The 27674-nt window shown below is 44.6% G+C and overlaps 1 protein-coding gene across 1 annotated transcript in view; it reads right to left on the bottom strand.

Annotated features, from left to right (window-relative positions):
- JAM3 (junctional adhesion molecule 3) overlaps positions 1 to 21909 on the bottom strand; it is a 57895-nt gene extending 35986 nt beyond the window's left edge. Inside the window, exon 1 of the mRNA XM_057552518.1 lies at positions 21793 to 21909. Coding sequence (XP_057408501.1) covers positions 21793 to 21841 — 49 coding nt within the window. The 5' untranslated portion in view covers positions 21842 to 21909. The remainder of the gene's footprint in view (positions 1 to 21792) is intronic.
- Between the last annotated feature and the right edge of the window lie 5765 nt (positions 21910 to 27674).

Here is a 27674-nt window from a genome sequence, read left to right as displayed (position 1 = left end):
CTTTACCCATTCACCTATTGATGGGCATTTAGGTTGCTTCTATGTCTTCGCTACTGTAAACAGTGCTGCAATGGACACAGAAGTGCATATACCTTTTCTGATTAGTATTATTGTTTTCTTCAAATAAATATCCAGGAGTGGAATTGCTGATCACATGGTAGTTCCATTCTTAATTTTTTGAGGAATCTCCATACTGTTTTCCACAGTGGCTGCACCAATTTACATTCCACCAAAAGTGCATAAGGGCTCCCTTTTCTCCACATCCTCACCAACATTGTTATTTGTTGTCTTTTTGATAACAGCCATTCTGACGGTTGTGAGGTGACATCTCATTGTGGTTTTGGTTTGCATTTCCCTGATGACTAGTGATGGTGATCACCTTTCATGTTGACCATTAGTATGTCTTCTTTGGGAAAATGTCTGTTCAGCTCCTCTGCCCATTTTTTAATCATGTTGTTTGGGTTTTTTTTGAGGTTGAGTTGTATGAGTTCTTTCTACATTTTGGATAGTAACCTTTTATCAGATATATCGTTTGCAAATATCTCCTCCCACCCACTAGGTGGCCTTTTCACTTTGTTGATAAGTTTCGCTGTGTAAAAGCTTTTTAGTTTGATGTAGTCCCATATGTTTATTTTTGCTTTGGTTTCCTTTGCCTGAAGAGACAGATCAAAAAAAAATGTTGCTAAGACTGATGTCAAAGAGTGTACTGCCTATGTTTTCTTCTAGAAGTTTTATGGTTTCAGGTCTTACATTTAAGTCTTTAATCCATTTTGAGTTTATTTTTGTATATGGTGAGAAAGTAGTCCAGTTTGATTCTGTTGTGTGTAGCTGTCCAGTTTTCCCAACACCATTTATTGATGAGGTATATTCTGGCCTCCTTTGTCATAGACTAACTGCCCATATATATGTGGGTTCATTTCTGGGCTCTCTATTCTGATCCACTGATCTGTGCATCTGTTTTTGTGCCAGCACCATACTGTCTTGATTACTGTAGCTTTGCAGTATAGTTTGAAATCAGGAAGCATGATACCTCCAGCTTTGTTCTTCTGTCTCAAGACTGTTTTGGCTCTTTGGGATCTTTTGTGTTTCCAAACAAGTTTTAAGATTATTTGTTCTAGTTCTGTGGAAAATGCCACTGGTATTTTGATAGGGATTGCAATGAATCTGGAGATTGTCTTGGGTAGTATAGTCATTTTAACAACATTAATTCTTCCAATCCATGAAGTTGGTATATCTTTCCATCTGTTTGTGTCATCTTTAATTTCTTTTTTTTTTTTTTTTTTAAGATTTCTTTATTGATTGATTGATTGATTGCTATGTTGGGTCTTCGTTTTTGTGCTATGGCTTTCTCCAGTTGTGGCAAGTGGGGGCCACTCTTCATCGTGGTGCGCGGGCCTCTCACTATTGTGGCCTCTCTTGTTGCGGAGCACAGGCTCCAGACGCGCAGGCTCAGTAGTTGTGGCTCACGGGCCTAGTTGCTCCGTGGCATGTGGGATCTTCCCAGACCAGGGCTCGAACCCGTGCTTCCTGCATTAGCAGGCAGATTCTCAACCACTGCGCCACCAGGGAAGCCCCATCTTTAATTTCTTTAATCAGTATCTTATAGTTTTCTGAGTACTAGTCATTTACCTCCATAGATTTATTCCTAGGTAGTTTATTCTTTTCTGGTGCGATTGTAAATGGGATTTTTTTCTTACTTTCTCTTTCTGATTGATTACTGTTCGTATACAAAAGTGCAACAGATTTGTCTATATTAATTCTGTATCCTGCAACTTTACCAAATTCATTGATGAGCTCTAGTAGCTTTTTGGTGGCATCTTGAGGACTTTCTATGTATAGTATCATGTCATCTGCAAACAGTGACAGTTTTACTTCTTCCTTGCCAGTTTGGATTCCTTTTCTTTTTCTTGTCTGATGTGGCTAGGATTTCCAATACCATGTTGAATAAAAGTGGTGAGAGTCGGCATCCTTGTCTTGTTCTTGATCTTAGAGAAAATGCTTTTGGCTCTCCACCACTGAATATGATGTTAGTTGTGGGCTTGTCATATATGGCCTTTATTATGTTGAGGTATGTTCCCTCTATACCCACTGTTTTGAGAGTTTTTATCATAAGTGGATGTTGAATGTTGTCAAAAGCTTTTTCTGCATATATTGAGATTACCATATGATTTTATTCTTCAATTTGTTAATAGGATATAACAATGTTAAACAAGTATGCACCTAATAACAAAGCTACAAAATATATGATATATAAATCCAGTTATTATTGGGTACATTTCAATACACTTCTCAGTAATTAACAGAACAAGTAGAAAGAAAATCAATAAGGATATAGAAGATTTTAAAAAGCACTGTCAATGTGACTTAGTTGACATTTATAGAACATTTTACCCAAAGACAGTAGAATACACATTCTTCTCAAGTGCACATGGAATATTTACCAAAGTAGATCATATTCTGGGAGATAAAACAAATCACAATAAATTTTTAAAAATTCAAGGCATACAAAGTCTGTGCTCTAGCCACAAAATTAAACTAGAAATCAATTACAGAAAAGTATCTGAAAAATCCCTAATATTTGTAGACTGAATAACATAATTTTCAGTAACCCATAGATCAAAGAAGAAATCAAAAGAAAATTAGAAAGTATTTTAAACTGAATGAAGATGAGAACATGACATAAGAATTTGTGGTAGGCCACTAAAGCAGTAATTAGAGTGAAATTTATACCAGTAAAGGCCTATATTAGAAAAGAAGGTCTCAAATCAACGATCTCAGCTTCTACATTATGACAGCAGAAAGAGAGAAGCAAAATGTATCCAAAATAAGCAGAATAAAGTAAATAACAGAGATCAAAGCAGAAGTCACAAGAGAGAAAACAGACAAATAGAGAAAAACTAATAAAACCAAAAGGTGTCTCTTTGGAAAGATCACAAAATTAATAAGCTTCTACCTAGACTGGTCAGGAAAAATAGAAGACACAGAGTAACACCGTCAGAATTGAGAGGGGTGACTACAACTGCACAGATATTAAAAGGACATTGAGACAACATTATGAGCAAGTTTATGCTTATAAATCTGACAACCTGGAGTAAATAAATTCCTTGAATGATGCAAACCACCAAAGCTTACTTGAAAAAATGAGTAACTTTCACTCAGAGTTTTACTTTATGAGTACTTTTACTTTCCTTTACTCTTTAATAAAGAGATGAATATCTATATGTCTATTTTTTTAAAAAAGGAACTTAGGGACTTTCCTGGTGGCGCAGTGGTTAAGAATCCACCTGCCAATGCAGGAGACACGGGTTCGAGCTCTGGTCTGGGAAGATCCCACATGCCGCGGAGCAACTAAGCCTGCGCACCACAACTACTGAGCGTGTGCTCTAGAGCCCGCGAGCCACAACTACTGAGCCCACCTGCTGCAACTACTGAAGCCTGTGCGCCTAGAGCCCGTGCTCCACAACAAAGAGAAGCCACCACAGGAAGAAGCCCGCGCACCACAATGAAGAGTAGCTCCCGCTCACCGCAACTAGAGAAAGCCCGTGCGCAGCAACGAAGACCCAACACAGCCAAAAATAAATAAGTTAATTTTTTTTTTTAAAAAGAATAATTTATAGGTTAAAAACCTCCCCACAAAAAACGAACTCCAGGCCTAGACGGCTTCACTGGTAAATTCTACAAAACATCTTAAGGAAAAATAATACCAATTCTGAACAAACTGCTCCAGAAATGTGAAGAAAAGGAAATATTTCCCAACTTATTCATTCTATGAGGCCAGCATTACCCCAATATCAAAACTAGACACATTATAAGAAAAAAAAATAGACCAATATATCTCATGAACATAGATGCTTGCCTAAACATTTGAAAACCAATTAATATAATTCATCATACTATCAAACTAAAAAAGAAAAACTATATGACATTCTCAATAAATCCAAAAATAATCTGACAAAATCTAACCATTATCCATTAACCATCTAACCATTATCTACCATTCCTGATAAAAATTTTTGGAATAGAAAAGAACTTCCTGAGATAGATAACAGAAAAAAAAAAATCAACAAACCAGCTTGAGAGAATTTCCTAATCTTGATAAACAGTATCCACAACAAATCTACAGCTAAAATTGATTATAATTAATGATAAAAGACTGCTTTCCCCCTAAGATCAGGAACAGGACAAGGATATCTGCTCTCACCATTTCCAGTCAACATTGTATTGGACAGTTTAGCCAGTGCAGTCAGGCATGAAAAGAATTTTAAAATGCATCCAGATTGGAAAAGAAGTAAATCTATCTTTATTTGCAGACATCAGGATCATCTATGTCAGGAGTCAGCAAACTACGATGCAAAGGCCATATACATCTTGCTCCCTGTTTTCTCTTGCTGTTGTTTGTTTATTTGGATAAATAAAGTTTCACTGGAACACAGCTCCACCCATTCATCTACTTACTGCTCTCACCCCAAAGCGGCAGAGTAGAGTAACTGAGACAGAGGCATTATGGAAAGGAAACACAAGAAAAGATGCTCCCCATCTTTAGCCATTATTGAAATGTAAGTTAAAGTAATGAGACACCACTACACACCTATTAGGATGGTTAAAACTAAAAAGACTGACTAGGTCAAGTCTTTTCGCAACAAGGATGCGAAAAACTGGATTTATCATCCACTGTAGGTGGGAGTGTAAAATGGCACAATCACTTTGGAAGTGAGTTTGGCAGTTTCTTTAAAATTTAAACACATACCTATCATTTGATTCATTTTATTTATCTATATACCATTCTATTCCCAGATACCTACCAAAAAGAATGATGTTCAAAGAAATACTTGTACACAAATATTCACAGCAACTTTATTTGTAATAGCTAAAAACTGGAAACAACACAAACCACCATAAACAATGAATAGATGCACAAGCTGCAGTTATTTCCATTCACCAGTAAAAAGAAGTGAATTTCTGACGCTGCTGCAACATGGATGAATCTCAAAATAATTATACTGAGTGAACTAAGCCAGATGAGAAAGAGTACCTGTGGTATGATCCCATTTACACAAAGTTCTGTGGAATCCAAACCAGCATGCAGTGACAGAAAATAGTAAGTGGTTGCCTGGGGCCAGGGCAGGATGGGGTGGGATGCGGATGGTGGGCAGAGAGGAAGGGGCACTAGGAAACTTGGTAGCGGTGGACAGGACCAAAATCTTGACTGTGGCAGAAGTCACAGGAGTTCATGTACAGGCCAAACTTATCAAACTACACTACATATGTGTGGTTTATCATGTCAATTATATCTCAACTGTTTTCTAAAAGTTTCCAAAACTGAAAAACAGGTGCAGATGGGTGGCCCTGTGACATGGTGACCTGCAGAATAAGGATGCAGCAGCTCTAAGCCAGAGCCCTCGCTCCCAAGACTAGACACAGGTACAGAGGTACCCGAACTTCTTCCTTTCTGAGGAGCTTAGGGCATAAGGATACAGGACTAACACGGTTCCTTGAAGATGCCGCTTTGTCCTCACTACACCTTTCCTACGCTGGGGCTGCACGCCTGCCTGCACCCCACACATCCATTGTTTAACTCAGCTACAGAAAGACACCAGTGACAATTCAAGCACCTTCATTTCTGTCCTTCTGCATGATCCTATGGGTGAGTAAAATCATAGTTTTCAAAAGGAAGGAGCTCCTAATTTTTCTCAGACCACGTAACAATCTTCCCCACACATCCAGAATTAAGTTTTTGGCCCTGTTTTTGAACTTTAAAATGGGACCCTACAATGTGCCAAGGAATAAAGCAAAGAATGGGGAAGTGCAGAAATGGTTAAAAATCACAAGTTAAAAGCAAACTGTAAGGACTTCCCTGGTGGCGCAGTGGTTAAGAATCCACCTGCCAATGCAGGGGACACGGGTTTGAGCCCTGGTCTGGGAAGATCCCACACGCCGTGGAGCAACTAAAAGCCCGTGTGCCACAACTACTGAGCCTGCACTCTAGAGCCCATGAGCCACAAATACTGAGCCCAAGTGCCGTAACTACTGAAGCCCGCATGCCTAGAGCCTGTGCTCCACAACAAAGAGAAGCCACCACAATGAGAAGCCCACGCACTGCAACGAAAGAGTAGCCCCTGCTCACCGCAACTAGAGAAAGACCACGTGCAGCAACGAAGACCCAATGCAGCCAAAAAAATAAATAAAATTTTAAAAAAAGCAAACTATATAAAATAAACAAGGTCCTACTGTATAGCATGGGGAATTATACTCAATATTTTGTAATAACCTATAAGGGAAAAATATCTGAAAAAAAATATAACAATCACTGTGCTGTACACCTGAAACTAACACAACACTGTGAAACAACTATACTCCAATTAAAAAAAATTACGTGGCACATATACATGCACCTTAAATGTATTTGATTTTCATTTCTCAAAAATAAATAAATAATTTGCAAAATGAAATGGAAAAAGCAAACTGGAGCTTCGAAAAAAATGTGTTGTTCTCATTCCAGATAAATAATAAAGCAGGAATCTCTGTCTTCTTTTTAGATAATTTGTCTCAGCAGAGAAGTGTTTCACTTTTTCGTTTCTGTAGATCCATAAATTAACAGGATTCCCACATGCCCAATCTCCCACTGTTGTAACTCAGGCCCAGCGTATTCCCTGAGCCAAGCAACTCAGCGATCGGGGTCCAGCCTCTCCTCCCTCCTCCCCAGCCTCCTTATCACACGAAGGCGAAGGCGGTTTCAGAACCAAGGAAGACAGCAGGTCTCTAAAAACAGAAAATAGCTTGTACGTGACAAGCAGCCCTCTCACGTGGCAACATTTAACACAGGAAGCAATTTAAAAGGAGCTGTACACTCGGGAACAGGAATGACATGCAGGTTCCAAGGCAAACCACAGCCATACGCTAAACAAGAATGCAGCGTGTGTGTGCACATGACATGAATTACAGATGTTCACACAGATACAGGGCTGTGCACCGTCTCGCACACACGCACGCGCACCGACGTCCGCAGGAGCACGCCTGCGTGCCAAGCACCGGCCCCTGCAGGCTCTGGGCTCTCACGGTCCTCCCGGCAGCCCGGCGAGGCAGCACTGTGATGACCGCACCCCCAAACAGAGAGGCGGGCCCGCGGAGAGGCCCCGCGGGGAGAGGGTCGGCGCGGCCCCAGACGTGCGCTCTCGCCCGGGCTGCGGTCCTGCCGCGTGCGGTTCCACGCATGCTGCCGCCGAGGAGTACCAGCTCACCGCCAGCTGGGACACGTCAGCGAAGAGCGGGCCCGCAAGGTGGTCTCAGAGCTCACGGGAGCCTGATGACAGGTTTCTTCATCCTGCTACCCGCCCCCCCCGACCCCGTTCAACGTGCAGCTTCCTGAGGGATTTTCCTCGTCATCTGGGCCTGAAAAGCACGGTGCTTCCCCTGCGTCGCGCCCCCCCTCCCATCAGGAAAGGCTGTGTGGGTGGACCCTGGGCCCTGGTGGGGCTGGGGCAGGGGCGGTGGGGGGGGGGGGGCAGCCATGCCTCCGGAAACGCGGGGTCTTGCAATTAAGTCCCAGAAACTCGTCTGGATCAGAGAAGTGGTCATTCCACGGAAGGTCCAGAGAAAGGCACTAAAAAGGGGGACAGGGGGTCACCTCAAAGCCCTCTCCTAATGGAAGCAGAAGCTTGCGGACAGTTCACCCGGCCGGTTGCATCATGTTTCACCGCGTGCACCGGACCCTCCACCCTGTAGAGGGCGGGGGTGAGGAAAAGAACCTCTAGACCAGGAGCGGCCTCGGCGCCCGCCAGGCCCGTGCTGCTGTAACCGGCCCCCCAGCCCCAAGCAGACTCTGCAGGAGGTCAGAGGAGGGGGCCGGCGCTGGCTCTTCAGAAGACCATAAAAATCAGGCCTGAAAACACAAGAGAAGGCAGTGCTGTTGGTCTAATTCACAGCCAGTCGTCAGCTGAGGGCCCTGACGGCGCCCTGGGGTGATGGATGCAGCGGAAGGCTTCCCACCGGTGATAGGTGACACTGACCCACTGCACAGGGAACGCGGCCTGGGAGCCTTTCGGCTCGGGGACCACTGGTTCTGGCTTTACATGCCCGGGAAAAGCAGATCTTGCCCTGGAAGAAACAGTTCGCACCTTTCCCGGCTCATTAAAGCTAATTTTGCAAATTCCGAATATCTCACGTGAACCTTCTAATGGGTTTTATCTGGCTTCGGTTATTGTGCTTTTTGTAAGAACTAGCTCGCTTCACTAACACACCTCTTTCCAACGGAAGCTTTTGTTAGCTTGGAAGCGCTGAGCCTTCCTCTCTGAAGGTGAACTTTCTGGCTCTCTCCTTAGACAACAGCCGTCTACACCGCAGTCTACACTGCAGCCTCCGCGTGTTCGCAGGCAGGCAGAGGCCCACAGGGCGAGGAAGGAGCGGCCAGCGCGGTCTCCTCCCGGGGGGGGGGGGGGTAGGGGCACGGCCTTGGCCACACCTCATCGCGATGCCCTGTGCATACAGCAGTCACTCAATAAATACGGACTGGACCCAGGGGCTGGGGGTGGGGGACCCTGAGGTTTGGGGAATGAAGTGGCGAAGCTCAAGGGGGATGTTTCCCGTGCACCCTACAAAGTGGACAGGTTTGTCACGTACTGGAAATGACCGGAAAAGACGAACCGTGCTCGCAATTGCGAAAGCATGAAATATTCAAGAACTCAAGGGCTAGAGCCCTTAATAATGGCATGAACTCAGTATCCATCTTACAGCACCAAGAAGGGCACAGATCTGGAAGAGGAAAATTAAGAATAGGTTTTAAATTTAAAAACCTGAAGATCACACCTTAAAATGACTGTCCATGATTTGGGGGATTTTTAAAGTGGCATCTTGTAATAGAAAAAGAAAGCAAGAAAACATAAACCCGAAGTAATCATTCTTTGGTCAGAAATATAACAAATATTATTTAAAGTAAAATACAGTTTTAAATTGTTTTTAATTCTTTGTAGTTTGGATTCTGCGTTCCTAACAATGCTTCCTTCTCCGCTAGTAGAAAAAAACCTGCAGAGCTGACTCACAACCACAAGTCAGCCTGCTCCCCGCTCAAGGCCAGCGCAGGCCAGGAGGTGTCTCTGCAACAGACACTGAGCTTGTCACTGACGCCCGAAAGAGACCCCAGCAGTGTGAGTTGAGAATGTCACTAATCTAAGGTGAAGGTGTCGCTAAGGACCCTGTTTCCCACACACGAGGTAGGGAGCAGGTGACCAGCCAGGACTCCATCCAACGTGCAAAAACGCCCTGAAATGCAGAGCAGCAACTGCAGATAGTTTTTAGGAGGTATTTCCACTCCGCGTTAATGTAGGGGAAACTGGGAAGTGGGTGTAGCTCCACACTCCCACTCAGGCGGGAGTCATGACCCAAGCTGGGCACTGCGCGTCTCTGGGCCTGTCACAGCAGAGGGTCTCCACTGCAGAGACCCTGCCACCCGGGTCACCCAGAATCCCCTGGAGTCGTCTCTGGGTGTCACAGCTGGGGGCGCTGCTAGTGGCACTGAGAGGCCGGGGTGCTGCTAAACATCCACAACACACAGGGCCGCGCCCCCAAAACAAAGGATTAACCGGCCCAAAACGTCAACAGCGCCGAGCTTGAGAAACCCTGTCTCACAGTCTCTTTCAGCTCTAAAGCTCTATAACCTACATGTCTGTTGAGTTGAGGGGTAGATACTACTTCTTTGGGTATAAAGCTAACAAAGAGGATTGAAGGACTTGCTGAGACCAACTGTAAACCAGGGTAAACCCAGGTCTCCTGTAACCAGACAGGTAGTGAGAAATCAGGCCTGTAAGACGGTTCCCTCCTCCACAGAAGTCCAACACCAACATCCCTCGTAGGAAGAGGGAATGGTTTTTCGCATCTTATCTCGCGGGTCTGGAACAAGGCGGATTGCAGGACTCGACTCTTCAGCTGACGCCCTGAACTGAGCATGAACGTAACCCAGGAGAGCTGGGAGGCCAGACTCCACGCCTAATGCATGGTCTGTTTTAGCACTTTTTGGAAACTACACGCCCCTTGGGTCTAAACAGAGGCATGTGACTTGCTGAGTTCCTGAGGGCTTTCCTTCATCCTCTCCCCTACTTTCTCTGGACACGCTCGCAGCTGAGGGCACCCACCATCATGTGGCACCCTGGTCCCAGGACACGGGATTCCTGTGGATACTGAGGCCTATATACTCACGTGACATTTTCTTGTCCTGAACTCATCCGTTCTTCATAGCTACTTATCTAAAAAGATGCTTATTTTTAATGTAAACACACTGATTTATATTGGCAGCTCCTCTACTTAAAGATATGCTGGAATTTCCACTGAAACTTTTTATTATTCAAAGTTTGCTAGTGCAGGCCTAAAAATGTCCCCAAGCAAAAGAGGTCTAATCTTTTCTACAAATATCACTGAACCACTTTTTAAATCCAAGAATGTCAGATAATTTCTTCTTCTTTACTCTTGAAACTTAAAACTGGATTTTTGTTTTTCTAAGAAAAAATCAGGACACCAATCTGTACGTTAGATGAAATGTCTTTCCTACACAGAAAAAATAAATGTAAAAACTTTCTATCCCATCAAAATAGGCCATCAGGGAAGCTTTAATATGAGAAAGTTCTCTAAATTAGGTTTGTAACCTAAACAACCAGAGGACTATATATAAAATAGATAACTCATAAGGACCTGCTGTATAGCACAGGGAGCTCTACTCAATACTCTGCAATGGCCTATATAAGAATCTAAAAAAGAACGGATATATGTATATGTATAACTGATTCACTTTGCTGTACAGCAGAAACTAACACAACATTGTTAATCAACTATACTCCAATAAAAATTAAAAAAAAAAAAAAAAGAAACAGAGGACTAATGAAATTCTAGAACCCAAGGGGACTAAAGCCAAGAATGATACTGTTTACATCCGCACAGCACTTTATAATGTACAGGACCACTTTCACGTACAGTCTCACTTGATGCACATAAGAGTCCTGTAAACTGGGTATTTATCTATAGATAAAGAGAAGGGGGCTTGGATATATTAGGAGACAATTACAGCCTCAAAACTTGAAAGTATCAGAGACCAAAGGAGAAACCAGGTCTTCTGACTCAAAATTATTTTAAAATAACAATTAAGAAACACACAAATTAGGCCTTGGTTTCTCATCTGTCCAGGTTGTAATTTGTTTGAATAGAAATACATGTCAGCCCCCATCTAAATGTCTAGTGAAGCCCCTGCCCCTTTCCCAAACCACAACTAAGAACAGACACTCACCTCCCTGTGCTGGGCCAGTGCAAGGCCACGAAGGCAGCAGAGGGGAAGAAGAGCACAGTCTTACCTGATTATAGCTAAGGCGCCTAAGTTCTGCAAATCTGAGGACACTGCTAGGATGAAACCTGGGGCCTTGGAAGGGGCCTCCTTGTAATGGAGGAGTCCAAAAGCCTACGCTTGATGAGGTTCATTTTCAATTTGCCTCTGATTAACTGAGGATTCAATGAATTGTAGTAAAGTAGTAACAGCAGCATCAACAGTTAGCAGTGACAGTAAATCCCAAAAACCCAGCACTGAGAGCTTGTTACTATACCAGGCCCTCTGCTAAGCACTTATGTAATTAATTTTAATTTTACTATATCGATTAGTGTAATTTTTGTTATCACTCATATAGATAACTGTGATAGGAACACTATAATATAGTCACTGGTTTGCAAAACAATCCTACAGAGTTATACGTTTTTCTACTCTTTTATAGATAAGGAGATTGACTTGGACAAGTCCTACAGTGGAGCTGAGATTCAAACCTTGGTCTAGCTTACGTTCTTCCTGATGAACAGGAATTCAGAAAGGAAGAGATCGCTACAGGCCAGAGACCTAAAAAAGCCTTTACAGAGAAGTGTGTTGAGCTGGATACTGGGGAATGAGCGGAACTGAACAGAGAGGGTGATCTGCACGGGGGTAGATGGGCGATGACAATAAAACAGAAATGGCAACGCACAAGGGTGAGTCAGGAGACAGTGATGGAACACTTCTACAGAGCCCAAGACCATGCTCCAAATCGTGTGATTTCCCCGACAAAACTGAAGTAAGTGAATACACTCTTAGGGTCAATTTTCTCTTTATGACATAGCCATTATCTTGTAAAGGAAAAGGAAAAGGCTACGTTTCTCTAGAACCCAACTCCTCTACGGAGAGGGCTGGTGTGGACGCCAAAGTGCCTCGTCTCCGCCACCCGAAGCCCAAACCTGGCGATTCTCCCGTGAAGGCAGCGCCCCTGCTGCAGCCCAGGACTGCACAACCCAGCCCTGAGGGGCAGGGCAGGAGAGCCGAGACAGGACCTCCAAACAGGAGCCTCTGAGCGCCAGTTAAAGAGTCTTCCTCCAAGTTTTGTGAGAAGTAGCTTCAAAACTGGGAGCTGAAAGGCGCTGCTCGCACAAGGACAGAAGCACCAAAGTCCTAACACGTTTTATTTACTCTGCACCTAGAAAACGTACCTGCCGAGGACAGCACAGAAAGCAGATCTGTTAGTGGAAGAGGGAACAAAACACGAAAACAAACTCGTCCCAGAGAACGTCACCAGCCTGAGGATGCCCGGGGGAGCAGAAACCACACGTGGGGGACAGGGGAGCAGGGTCAGCCATGGGGCCGCCGGGAGGGTATCTGTTCTGGCTTCAGCAAGGGCCAGATCCCTCATCCAACGTCACGAGACGTCCTTTAGGTCTGTTCTCTCATCACCATTGCCTAGGGTAGAGACAGACAGACAGACACGCACACCGAGGGAGATGGAAAGGCAGCTCCAGCAAGGGTTTCTCTGCTTTTCCTGGGGCTTCACCCTGCACACCCGCTGGAGCTGTGCTAACGCGACAGAGCACTGCAGAAATCACAGAATTAAGTACCTCTGAAGCCACATGCATACTTTGTTTTCCATTTAAATCAAAGTCTTCCCTCTGACCTACCCGCAGAGCGAGCTAAACTGGAAATGTACGCAAATTATGACCAGATGCTTCACACGGACATTCACCATCCATAACACAGCCTCACAGAAGCGTCAGGCTGGGACGGAGTTAAGGGAAAGAAGAAGTAACAGAATAATAAAATAACACGCTTGTATACCAGTCCTGAGCTCTGCATGAAGTCAGCATCTACCTCAGGAGGCACGCACTCCAGGGCCCCTGGGCCCCTGAGAAGGCCTCTCAACCTGAGGTCATAAATGATCTTCTGGGGGTTGTAACCCCCAAAGTAGTATATAAAACTTCCACATATGTACATGGAAGTACTATTTGGAAAAAAGGGCCATAACTTCCATCATCTACACGGTGTTCCTGACATAAACTACTCCACAGATGAAGGTCTGAAACAGGGCCTGGTGAATTAAAGACACAAACATTTGTTCTTACTAAACCACTGCTCTAGAGATTCACCGCTAACGTTCTCTACCGGCAGTGGACTTAAAAGCGAGACCAAATATGGTCAGAGTGAAAACTCCATATCTGACACTAGATATCAAACAACAGATTACCAACCCAACCAAATAGTGGTCTATTTTTTTCTTCCTGGTAAACAAACACAGGAACTCTTAAAACACTAGATATAGTAAGTACGGTTGTAGCAGATTAAAAAAACAAAACAAACACAAAACCTGAGGTTCTGAAAGATGTAATTTCCTAACCTCTTGGAGTAGAAGAGGGCTTCAAACCAAGGTTACCCGGCTCTAAAAACTTCCAAACTTTCAGAAGAGGAAGACATTTCTATAACTGGGCTTTCAAAACCTTCAAATGCACTTTTTATTAACAAATAAAGTAATTCAACGAATCAGTTAAAAATTCTCTTGTATTCCCATAAAACCACTTCTTTGGATCTGAAACTCACACTGTGAGTTATCTAACAGGGGAAAGAAATGTGAATGTGTTGGTGGTAGGGGAAGAGGAATGCTGCTTAAATTACTTTCAAGCCACTTGGATTAAAACCAATATTATTTCCCCAAGGTCCCAAAATGAATCACGTGCAAAGCTGGGAAGTGGGTCCAGAATTCCTGACACCCACGTGTGCTCCCCCCTCCACCCAGAAAAGTATCTGAGAGGCAGCGGACAGCGGAGCCTGGGATGGGTGGTCCCTCTCGCCTCACCCTGTAGGAATCTGAATCTGAAAATCTGGAGAATTCTTCACCTGTCCTGTTACCAGCAGAGTGGGGAGCTGCTGTCCCAGACACCTGTCGAGTGTGGGACAGCAGTAATTCTCCAAATTTTAAGTTGCTGTGTCTCAAATGATCAATGCTCACTGCTCTTCAGATAAACCCACCCAAGGACAGGGATGACGGCTGTGCAGTTGGGTATATATATGTCTTTATAACAGGACAGCCCCATCCTGACAGCAGTGATGCTTAGCAAGACTCATTCAACCCCTTCCCTCAACCCTATCAGACCTTCGTGGGTGCATATGCGCTCCGAAAAAACAGAGCCAATATTTTAATTTCGTTTTATACTTGAAAAATGAAAACAAAAGCATTACCTTCAGAATATAAACTTTTAAAGGAAGGTGTGTGACCCTTAAGTTATATAGAAGGGGGCCTACGTTAGGTACAGCCGAGGTTCTTGTTTCCAGCTCCAGCCGTGGCTTAGCTTCTCCAAAAGGCCTCGGCACTCCAACTTTGGAAAGCCCACGCAAGCAAACTGTAGTTTTTACTGCACCTCTGGGCTCTTGGGAAGTGGGCGATCTTTAACGCAGCAAGTGAAATAGCTGTAGTCTGAACCCAGAAAATAATAGGATGGGTGGGGCATGACCCTGAGGGTCATTAGGGAGACTGTGCCAATGGGCCAGCAGGAAGGCAGAGCTGAGCCTGAGATTTCCAAACACTGCCAGGCCCTGAAAGCCATCCCAGATGACCATCGTCTCTCACAAAAAGCGTCCCCAGATCCGCACAGATTGCGATCAACCAAACGCCATTTACAAGTAAAGAAAAACAAGTCACTGCAAGTAAGAGTCATAAGAAACAACAAACATTAGATTCAGACCCCCAAGAACTTCAGATATTTGAAGTCTCACATGCAGAATACAAAACAGCTGTGCGTGAAATGTTTAAAAATAAAAAAGTAAGGGCTTCCCTGGTGGCGCAGTGGAGAACCCACCTGCCAATGCAGGGGACATGGGTCCGAGCCCTGGTCCGGGAAGATCCCTCATGCCGCGGAACAACTAAGCCTGTGCACCACAACTACTGAGCCTGTGCTCTAGAGCCTGTGAGCCACAACTACTGAAGCCCGCGAGCCACAACTACTGAAGCCCATGCGCCTAGAGCCCGTGCTCCACAAGAGAAGCCACCGCAAGGAGAAGCCTGCGCACCACAACGAAGAGTAGCCCCCGCTTGCCACAACTAGAGAAAGCCTGCATGAAGCAACGAAGATCCAATGCAGCCAAAAATAAATAAATAAAATAAATTAATTTTTAAAAAATAAATAAATAAAATAAAAAAGGAGTGAAAAATGAGCAGGCAAAAGAAACCAGATTATAAAAGGAACCAAGTAAACTTTTAGAAATGAATATAATGGGTTAAAAAAAAAAAAAAAACTTCATACATTGGTTAAATAACAGATTAGACATGGCTGGCAAAAGAAACAGTTGTAAAACAAAACTAAATAAATAACCCAGAACAGCACAAAGAAAGAAGACCATGAAATTACAACAGAAAGGTTAACAGTCTTGGAAGATGGAAGACTGAATATATCTAATCAGAGTTCCAAAAGGAAAGAGTTACGAAAATAGAAGCTGGGCAGTATTTGAACTCACACTACCTGAGAATTCTCCAGAAAGATATAAAGTCACAGATACACAAAGTATAACAAACTAACAAGTAGATTAAAAAGAAATGCACCCTAGACACACATAGTAACATTTCAGAATGCCAAAGAGAAGACAAGATCTTTAAAGTAGCTGGAGAAAGACAGGCTGATGACGTGACTGCAGGTTTCACAACAGGAACAATGGAAACCAGAAGCATCCGTGTAATGGAGCCCAGGCTCCAAGTCAAAATAACTGTCAACCTAAAATTACATACCCAGTAAATCTATACTTCAAGAACAAGATGAAAATAAATATATTTTCAGATATAAACAAAAATGAATTCAACATCGAGAGACCTACCCTAAAGGGAGTGACTGTGAACTATTCTAGAAGCTTCCTAACTGACCTTCCCTCTCCCACCATCTTGAATATATTATCAGTCCAACACATCTAAAATCATTTGATCAGATCACTTCCTGCTTCAAACTGCCACATGAATTTCTAGAACCTACATAATAAGTTCCATGACCATCTATCTGGCTCCTCAATTTACCAGCTGTGACCTGGGCCAGGTAACTAACCTGCCTGAGCCTCAGGTTCAGCACCTGCAAAGTGAGCCCTATAGGGACTGACCGCTGACATGGGTAAGACCCCCATAATGTAGCGCTCTCCGCAGTGCCTGGCGCAGACTTTCAATAACTGGCAGCTGTTATTAGTTATCATTATGATAACTCATTGGTCCCAAAATACAACATATGCATTCCCAATGCCACGCCTTTGCTCACAGTATTTCCTCCACTTCACTGGTCCCTAACACGTCCATTCCCCAAAAATCTGCACTAAGTCAACCAAATTATTGTCAAAAGTCCAGCTGCTTCTTGAAATTTTCCTCTACCAGGCCAGCCCAAAGTAAGTGCTCTCGCTTCTAAACACGTAAAACATTTACCCAAAGTGCTACTCTGTTCATTAACTGCCTAAACTGTGCGATGTTTCTGGTCTGGGGAAGCGCTTATCCTAGCTGTCCCTGTTCCGCCTGTGGAAAGCTCTACTGCCATGAAAACGGAGATTTTTGCCTAATAATGATGGATTGGCTGATTGAGCTCCAGCACCCTGGTAGAGACACTTTAGAGGAAAAACAAGGCACCAAATTTAAAAAAAAGAAAAAAGGAAAGAAAAGGCAGTTGTCTTAGGATGTGCTGCATTCCTTGTAATTCTCCAGACAGCTGCACTTCATTCTAAAGACGTCAAATATTTTCCTTAGAGAAAGACATCCCACGAGGAAGTCCTGGTGGGCAGGAAGAAGTGATAAGGGAACTTCAGCTGTCGGCTTACTTCAGGAAACATCTTTCAGAGTCTGTTTCCCAAGGAAGTCAATTTGACCTGGTATTTGTATCACCCAAGACAAAGAAAAGAGTCCCCCCGGGAGCTGCCCGGCTGGCACGAACGAGGGGTCCAGTAAACACGGGCTGATGCCGAAAAGGCAGACCAAAGCAGCTGCTCAGATGATTCCGTTTGTTTGTTCAAAAAAAAGGAAGAGGCAGGTATCCTCGTCAGCTCTCTTTCAGTTTGCCAGCTAAGCACTTGCTGAGGGTGCCCACCTGGCTGTGCCACCCAAGAGCCAGTAACAGCAAATCTCTCAAATGAGCCACAAAGGACGCGTGATCAAACCCAACTTCGAGGCTGCCCGTCCTTCTTGCACTGCAGCTGACATTAATTCAGGAGCTAGAAAACGCCACAATCACAGGCTATCCCTTTTAACTAAGCTTTCCCACTTTAAAAGAAAATCCTTACTAAGTGTCAATTCTAAAATTCCACTATTTTGTCTAGGAGGCCCCCAAAAATGCAATTGTTTTCATTATATTAAAAAAAATCCTTATCAAAGAAAACTTGGGGGAAAAAAACCAAAAGAATCAGCCAGAAAAACAAGAGAAAAGTAGAAAACAATCAGCCATAAGACCTGGTGGTCCAGTGGTTAGGACTCTGCGCTTCCACTGCCGGGGGGGCACGGGTTCGATCCCTGTTCGGGGAACTAAGCGCTGCACAGCACAGCCAAAATAAATAAATAATAAATTTTTTTAAAAAAATGAGCCATAAGACCTGCTACTCAAAGACAGCACCTATCAACATTTTGGTTCACTATCTTCCAGATGTTTTTCCTCTAAGGATAAGATGTTTTGTGTAATTGGAATCCTATGGTATACGACTGTGTTACTTAAATGACTTCACAAGCATTTCCCCATGTTTTTTTCTTCTTCTTAACCTCATAAAACTACATAGAGTAGATGAGAGAAAGAAGATGTTTAAAGTAAGCCAAGTCAAGAAATACCATTCTCGTTCTTCCACAAAAACTGTTTTTACTGTAGTAAAAACCAAGAATTTCCAAAAGTTTCTGGGGTCATTGGAGATAAGATACATAAAAAGATGCTTGGACGCATAGGAAGTGTTTAAGAAATGTTAACTGACTTTCAAGTGACAAAGACAATATTTACTATAGCCCCTGAAAAGATACAAAAGAAATTAAATTCAGCCTCTGTTCCCAATGAATTTTTAATAACACTGAGAAGATAAAATGCATTTACACCCAACAACTAAAGTGCAACATAATTCGGCATGCAATAATCCTAGCTCTTCAAGGGCTTGGGATGCCTTATTCCTTTCTGCACCCCTAGCATGAAGGACATATTACAGATACTCAGTAAATGTCTGTTGTACTGAACAGAACTACAAACTACAAGCCATGCTTTAGAGACAGTAAAGATCACTGTGAGATGAGGTTAAGTTGGGCAAAGCAGACAACGTGAACATGGCAGAACTTGATTAAGGCCTTAGATCTCCATATAGAGAACCACAGTGGATACTGTCCTTACTAAACTAGGTGTAAAAGAATGTGCTTACCAAAACTTTCTTTCAGGAACCCTTTAGACTCCACTGAAGCTATCTGCATATACTGTGAGCATCCAGAGGGTAAACACAGGAAATCTGAAATCTGTTTCAGCCCTAACAGCATCACATTCACCACCTGATTATAAACTTGTCTTAAAGAGAATCCAGCTTCATGACTAGGGTATCACTCAGCAGACTCCATACACCCTAACTTCATCCACACACAAATTTTCCTTTGTTTTACTCCACTTGTGCTTGCGAAAAAATGCAAAGAATTTATGGAGAAGGAATTTGCTAATATTACATCGCTAACAGCTGCTGGTTGGATTGTACTAAATCCACAGCCTCTTCAGTCACATTATATGGCCAACTCAAAAAGTGGGCTATTAATACAAATCTGGTTTCTTTCAAAAGAATTGATTTAAGCCTACCCAGCCAGGCTGCCTTAAGAGCTAGTTTCCCAGAGCTTGGGGTTGGGTGTGTGAGCATTTTGTCTGTATGTAACGCTGCAATTACTTGTGATTAAGAATCTCTAATAGCTGCCCATTCAGTCTCCCCAGCCTGAAGCACTCAGAACAAATGCCTTCAACAGGCCTTTCAGGAATGAACAGCTGATCTGAAGCAGTGCATGCTTCTGGGCAGGTGGTCCTTGTTTTTCTGAACACACACATGCACACGCATGTCTGATAACGCTTATATCAGTCAGATATAATTAATTCAAAAGACTGAAAACAACACAAAATAGGTCATTTAAAAATGTTTCAGAGGTCCAAACATATGCAAATGGAAAATTTATAATTTTTTTCAAAAAATTTCCCGGAAATTATGATTTTCAGATTTTGCTAAACTTTCACACACAAACTGTCTTATCCCAAGAATACAAACTGTAACTGTTTTAACTCTAAATGAAGCACTTCTCTAGGACATCAAAAGATTTGGAAACCCAACGATAATTACCACATAATCATTCAAAAAAGACATGTGGTATATAACATTTGCAAAGAGGAGTTGCACCTGTCACCAATTCAACAAAAGAATACTTTATCTACAAACCACGCAGCGTTGAACATTTAATAATCTGGTTAAAATGATCCATAACAAGAACTCCATGTCAAACGGAATAATACAAGTAACCAAAAAAATGGATTAACACAAATGGTTGATTTCCGCATCTGAAACACATGGGATGTCACCCGGAGCAAGTTACTGAATCTCTCCGTACTTGTTTCTTAGTCCACAAAATGGGCAAAATGATACTAATAACCTCTTAGAGTTATCCATATTAAATGAATACATATTAAATTTTTATAACAGAACCTGGCAAAGGGTAGCTAATAAAGAATGTTTTTATTATATCAGGAACCAGATTTTTTTAAAATGAGAACACGCAAAAATAATAGCAATTGAAAAGTGTAATCATGAAAATAAAAGAGACACAGCTGTGATGCCCTGTGAAGGAATAGTTTTCAAGATATTACTGTATATTTAGAGCATAAGCAAATAATAGAAAAGAGCTCCCTACTAAAAATGATAGCTACATCCCTTCAAAGTGTATTAATACATCCTACCACCTCTATTCTTTGTCATTAGTGCCATTTTGCAAAACTGTGATTATTCCTCCTATGTTCTACAGGTGAATCCCAGTCCTTAACATTAAGAAAGGCACACAAGTAGCCCCTCCAGGAGACCAAAGGAAGAAGTTAATGGGGGCTTTCCTGGCGGTCCAGTGGTCAAGACCCCCGCTCCCAATGCAGGGGGGAAGGGTTCCATCCCTAGTGGGAGAACTAAGATCTCGTATGCCACACGGTGTGGCCAAAAAAAAAAAAAATTTAAATTATATTAAAAAAAATGTTTTTTAAATAAGAAGTTAAGGGGATGTGAAGGCCTTAGCATCCACTAGTTTCACTAACAAACCACCAACTTGAAACTCATTCCTGAACTAAACTGCCAAATGTTTCTGCAATAAAAACTGCAAACTCTCATGTGAACAGATCTTCTCAACAATAGGGAGTTGTTCCAGTCTGTGAATAGGACAGTGTCAGTGTGACCAACAAAGCCGGGAGGGGACATTCCTGACACCCCTGTCCCCTGGCTAGCCTTTGATCATTCATCTCTCCCAACCACACGTTTATGGAAACCACTTTCAAGCACAGCACAGGGACAACATCGACTCCCTGAACTTCGCCCTCATCACAGAGCCCTGCTCCCCGGCTTCTGCCCGGACCCTCACTGTTCACGCCACCCCTGAGGACCACCCCCCAGTGAGCCTCCAACACAGGAGCCTTTGTTTTCCTAGTACGCCCACCCCACCCCCAAACAGTCACTTGGGGCTTCGCTGTATATACTCTGGCAAACATCATGGGATGACGATGGCAACTAAGCAGACCACAGACCGACCCGAGAACGGGGGGGAACTGCTGATGCCCCAGGCGAGGCTGGTGCGGCGCTCGGGACCCCGGGTCTGAGTGTCCCTTGGTCCTGGGGGCAGACTTCGGGCTCAGTGTTCTCTCTGGACTCTGCTCTGAGGACTACGTGGGACCGCGGTCTCGAGCGTCCAGCGCGCGCCCACGGCCCCCAGCGTGTGGTCCCGCCGTCCGGCTGCCCGAGGCCTCCAGCCAGGGACTGGGGCGGGGGGGGGGGCTGGGGGGAGGAAGGACAGACCAAGGCTCCGTCCGGGCGGCCCCCGGGCCACTCCAGGGCGGGCTGCAGGGCTGGGCGCCGGCGGGACAAAGGGGACCGGGAACGGGTCGGCTTTGTTCGCGGAGTGATGGAGCGCAGGGCCACGGGCCCCGGGCCGGACCCCGCACCCCGGGACGCCCTGCACCCAGACCCCCAGACGCCCGGGACTCCGTACCTCCGGGACCCCCGACGCCCGCACCTCTTCCCCGGCCCGCACCCCCTACCCCGACCCGGGACCCGCACCTCTGCGCCCCCCGCACCTTCGGGGCCGCTCCCCGCCCCTCCCGGACCCCGGGACCCCCGCATCCCTGACCCCATACATGGACCGGACCCCCGCATCCCCGGGATTCCCCTCCCTGAACCCAGGACCCCCCCCGCACCGCCCACCCCCGGGCCCCCGCGCCCCCGCGCCCGCCCCCCGCTCCGCCCGGGCCCCTCCGGCCGCGCCCGGCAGAGGCCCGCGGACTCACCCCGCAGGAGCAGCAGCAGGGCGAGCGCGGGCCGCCGCCTCAGCGCCATGTCGAGAGCAGCTGAGGGGCCGAGGGCCCGCTCCCGGCGCAGGCGCCCTGCCCGCGGCCCTGCGCCCGCCCCGGTCACCATAGCGACCACGGCGGCGCGCCGTCGCCATGGTGCACGGGAAGCCCGAGACGAGTCTGGTTGCTATGGAGGCAGGGATGCTCTGGACCGGGACCCCGGGGTCTCTTTCAAAGAATTTGGTGGAAGGAGGTGAAGGAACGCGTTCAAGAGTGGGCGGGGTTAATTTCCACATCTATAAAATGAATCCGTCACTACAGATCCGGGAAGGAACGCTCCATTAAAATTTGAGAAATGAAGTGCTTCTTATTTTACAAATAAGGATGGAGCCCAGTTACCGTGGAAGCATTATTGCCTGCGCCTCTTTTGGGGCCCAGATTCTAAATGTGATGACAGGGAAAAGCACTGAAATCTGTATAAAACATAAGCAAGACGTGCATTATACAGTACATAAAAGTGATGTATTTCTAAAATAAACATAATCCTTCGTTTCTGTGTTAGATCAAAAGCATGATGGTATACCAAATAGTTTGTTATGCAGAAAAGCAAGATAATTCTTTGCTCTGATTTCTGAATATTGGGAAATGTTAAGGTTAGGGAGGAAAAATGGAACAGAATCTTATGAGGACCAGCACACAAGATGAAGAGAAGGATTAAACATACTGGAAATTGGACTCAAGGATGCAGGAGATCTTGATACGTTTAATACTGTGGGAAATTATTTTATTATTATTTATTTATTTATTTATTTGGCGTGGGGTCTTAGTAACAGCACACAGGATCTTTGTTGTGGCGTATGGGATCTTTAGTTGCGGCATGTGGGATCTAGTTCCCTGACCAGGAATCGAACCCAGGCCCCCTGCATTGAGAGCGCTGAGTCTTAACCACTGGACCACCAGGGAAGTCCCACCGTGGGAAATTCTTGAAATAGCTTGTTTTACATCCAACGTGGAAAGTACATCCTTAATGCTCCAGGAAGCAACAGAGTCAAAACAGAATTCTCAGTATAGTTATTAGTAAAATATGACAGAGTTTCTTTCCAATGACTAATATTTTTTAATGTTTAACTTAGGGACTTCATTTTTCATACAGTCACCCTAGGATTTTTTTGTTTTGTTTTTTGTTTTTTTAGTATTTTAGTATTTTTAGCTTTTACAAAGTAGAATTTTGTAAGTGTGTATATATGTATGTATATACAGGGACTTCCCTGGTGGCACAGTGGTTAAGAATCCACCTGCCAATGCAGGGGACACAGGTTCAAGCCCTGGCTCGGGAAGATCCCACATGCCACGGAGCAACTAAGCCTGTACGCCACAACTACTGAGCCGTCGCTCTAGAGCCCATGATCTGCAACAAGAGAAGCCACTACAGTGAGAAGCCCGCGCACTTCAATGAAGAGTAGTCCCCGCTGGACACAACTAGAGAAAGCCTGTGCACAGCAATGAAGACCCAATGCAGCCAAAAATTAATTAATTAATTAATTAAAAAAAATAAGTATGTATACACATATATAATTTACTATACTAAATTATGAATGCCAAGAAACATGAAATAGATTGAAGTTGTTGACAAGGATATGCTTCAACTGCCATCACTATATGATCTTCTTTCTAAGTCTTTGTAACTGCTCACACTTTTGTAAGTGTGAATTAATTACATTCCTCCATCTCATAAAGACAGAATAAAAATATTGAAATAACTCCATCACCTCTTGTGTTTCTACTGTCTTTCCTTTACTAAACATTCTTTCTGCTCTAGTTTACCATGTTCCCAAGTCACAAGTAAAAATTATTTTATGGTGATGGTCTGTCCCATCACTAAACACAATAGAGAAATTAAAAACAGTAGAATTCTACTTAGGCTCACTGACTTCTTTTCCTTCTGCTCTCTCTCTGCTCTGCCATTCCCTTCAGCTCCTGGTTATATGCTCAGGCATGTTTGCCATTGTGGTGACCTGGGAAATACGAGGTGGTGTCTGATTGTGGAAAGAGCAGTTTTCAGAAGCAGTGCCTCTTTTCTCCTGCTGAATTTCCTGTGTTTGCATTATGAAATTGTCCTGTCTGTTAAAGGGTCTTTTCTGCTAGGGAATCATTTGAAACTCAGAACGAGATCACAGAGAAAGGCTCCGTGAAAATTCTATATGGAGCAGAGGTTCCTATGAGACTGAACGCAGGTGCTTCGTTGTAAAACATTGATTTTCCTCCACAGATGGAGTACACATGTCATGACCAGTGGCTGAGACAGGATCCTGGAATGGAGCCTAACTAGTGACATGGTAGGAGGCACTTGACTGTCAAGTGATCTGCTCCTGCTTATGATTTCACTGTTCTCTGGAGAGCTCTGGCCCTGTGCAGAAAGGCAGCAGAGCCCCGGACGCATTCAGTGAGCAAGGCTGTGGAGTCTGTGCTTCTTTCACCACATTATCCAACTAACTATGCTTGTTTCTAATGGTGGCTTACTAAGGAGAGATACATGTCTTAAAAGAGCTCAGGGAACTAAATGTATTTGTGCTAAACTTGAACAAAAACATTTGCAATGCTTTTCAAACCAACACAAAGTGCAAATCGAGTAGCAAACGAGGAGTGGAATTTTCCTTCGAGACTTGAAATCAAGCAGGACCCTGTGGGGTACCCCCAGGTACAAAAGCCTTTCTGTGTCCCCCGTTTCTCATTTGTAGTGTTGACTGAAAAAAAAATGCACAACCTAAAAGTTGAGAATTGGGTTTCATTTGGCGGATTTGCTGAGGACTTAAGCCTGGGTGGCAGTCTCTCCTATAGCTCTGAGACACTGCTCCAAAGAGGTGAGGGAAGAGCCAGGATATATAGGAATTTTTGCAACAAAAACCAGGTGGTCAGAACAGCAAGAGATTACTGTTAATTAAAGAAAAACCAGACATCTCAAATTAATGAATTAAGTGCTTTTCTACATATAGGAAGATGCAATAGTCTGGACTTACTGAAATCATTCCTTTGATATGCTCCTTAACTATCTAGGGCCAGTATCCTGTTTTTCACCCTCCTGAGTCCCTTCAGGGTATACAGTTGGGGGCGGCTCCAGTGCCTGAGGGCTTGATGGCCGAAACATCCTTTGTTTACTGATATGGCAGGCAGACATTCTTCGTCCACAGCAGGGAAAAGGCTTCAGCCTCCTAGACCTTCCCTGAGTTCCAAAGGGCAGATGCAAATGGTTACTAATTAGAGAAGAGAGGGGCTGCAGAGACAAGAGAGGAGCAGTTGAGAAACCATAGTGCTTCCATAAAGAGGGGTCCTGTTTCCTCCTTAAGGGATTTACATAACAATATGTCTTTGAGTTCTTCAGCAGGAACCAGGGCCCCCACCCAGGTGGAGGATGGTAATTTCAGGCTGAGCACAAGATTCCTGGGGCACTGCCCTGTTACGTCCCCACCAACCAAACAGAAGGAAGTCACACACCTTGAAGCCCTCACCCCCAATTTGGCCTTTAAAAACTGTTCCCCAAAAACCACCTGGGACTATGGGGGTTTTGAGCATGCGCCCTCACCCATTCTCCTCGCATGGCCCTGCAATAAACCTTTCTCTGCTCCAAACTTCAATGTTGCGGTTTGTTTGGCCTCACTGTGCGTCGAGCACACGAACTTGGGTTCAAAAACAAACTCACCTCCAAACAGACTGGAGAGATGCTGGAAGCAACATGGGGGGACATGGGCTCTGGAGTCTGAAGGACAATGATTCAAATTCTTGGTTTTTGTAAACTTGGGAAAGTTGCTTAACTTCTCTAAGCCTTGGATTCCTTGTCTGTAAAACAGGGATAACAATACCCACCTCAAATGGTCATTTTGAAGATCATGTGAGAGAAAGATTTGGAGCATACCAGGTGCTCAATACATGTTTGTTGCCTGGACCCCTTCCCTTTCCTACTATTTTGGTTCAGATTGGGCAAAATGGTATAACATTCCTGGAAAGTCTTGATAAAGAAAAGAAACTTAAGCCTGCAGATGGGTCAGAAGGAATGAGAAGCAGAGAGGGAGTTTTACATCAAAGTGTGTTTATTCTCTTGGTGTTGATGCCGAATCCAGCCTCTGTACCCCAACACTGAATTAAATCTCAGACACAGAGTTTTGGTGAAGCAGAAAAGAATGGCTTTATTGCTTTGCCAGGCAAAGGGGGCCACAGTGGGCTAATGCCCTCAAAACTGTGTGTCCCTCCCTGGAGTGGGTAGTGAGGAGTTTTATAGTGACGGTTCAGGCAGGAGGGTGTGACCAGCTGGTGGACGTTGTTCTGCAATCAGAAGAATTGGTGGTGAGGTAATCAGGGGTCAACATCATCAACCTGGTTCCAACTGGTCTGGGGTCTACGTGCTCGTGGGCAGCATACAGTTAACCTCTCCCACCTGGTGGGAGTTTCAGTATCTGCAAAACAGCTCAAAGACATTGTGATGTGCATCCCCTGAGGGGGCACCAGGACCTGCCTCACGGCTGCACTGTGGTTTCTCCACTGCTCCTCCCTTGTCTCTGCAGCCCCTCCCTTCCCTGATTAGCAACTGTTTGAACCTGCCCTTTGGAACTCTGGGAAGGTCTTGGAGGCTGAATGAAGCCTATTTCCTGCAAACAAGAAATGGGGGACACAGAAAGACTTTTGTGCCCTTTAGCCCCATAGGGTCCTGCTCAGATTCAGTGTGACTCACTTCTGAAAAAGTAACAGGACTGTGCTTCTGTTCCTTTGCTGTGCATTCTACGCCAGGGCGATGACCTGAAGTCAGCCTCCCGGCAGGAGAGAGTGGGATCCACCGACAGGGAAGTCACTGACCCCAGAGCCTCCCAGTAAAGCGCCCCCGCTGGGTTGATCCAAGGTTCTGTGCCTCCAGGTCCCCTCTCTTCAAGTCCCAACTTCTTGCAATATTTCCAACTCTGTTCTCACACGTTTGTCTCGTCTATCATCTTCTCTTTCTCTTCAGTGTCTTTCCTTCGGGTTTTTGTGAATAGGAGGACACCTCTCCATAACCTAAGGAAACAGTATGTGGACTGAAAAAAAAACACACAACCTGGAAGTTGAAAGTTATGTTTAATTCGGGACCTTACTGAGGTCAGCAGCTGGGGAGACAGCCTCGCAGATAGCTCTGAGGGACTGCTCCAAAGAGGTAGGGGAGAGCCAGGATGTATAGAAGTTTCTGCTGAAAAAAAATCACATGTAGTCAAACATCAAAAGATGACTGCTAATCACAAAAAAACCAGACATCTCAAATTAATGATTTCAGTGCTTTTCTATGTATGGGAGGATGCAAGAGTCTGGGCTCATTGAAATCAGTCCTTTGATGTGCACCTTAACTATCTAGGGCCTGTATCCTTTTTTCCTCCATCCTGAGTTCCTCCCAGGGCTCACAGCAGGGTGGGCTGCAGTTCTGATGGCTTGCTGGTGGGCAGCATTCATTGTTTACCAGAATGGCAGGCGACATTCTTTGTTTAATGAAATGGCAGGCAACAATTTTTTTGTGCGCAAGTAGCAGACATCCCCTTTAGCAATAGGGTAGGGGGTCCCCGGAGACAGAGAACCAGGCATAGCTTTCTAGACATAAGGGAAGGCATTTTTGGCCTAAGCCATTTTGTGATCGAATCTTGGCCACAGTGCTTGCCCTTGAACAGGTCTCAGTAATCCGTGCTCTCAGGGAAGTAAGGGAATGTGGGAACACAGGAAAAGCAGTCAAGAAACAACAGCTCAGAAGTAGAACAGAGTCCCATTTCCTCTTCAAGGGCTACATATAACATGTGATCCAGTCTCTGAGCTCTGCAGGAACTAAGGCCCCCACCCAGGAGGAGGACGGAGCAATGATGTGGACCCTCAAG

This window comes from Balaenoptera acutorostrata, chromosome 9, assembly GCF_949987535.1.
Source record: "Balaenoptera acutorostrata chromosome 9, mBalAcu1.1, whole genome shotgun sequence".
Taxonomy (NCBI): Eukaryota; Metazoa; Chordata; class Mammalia; order Artiodactyla; family Balaenopteridae; genus Balaenoptera; species Balaenoptera acutorostrata.
The sequence above is the reverse complement of the archived record's forward strand: the minus strand, read 5'-3'. Positions and strand labels throughout refer to the sequence as shown.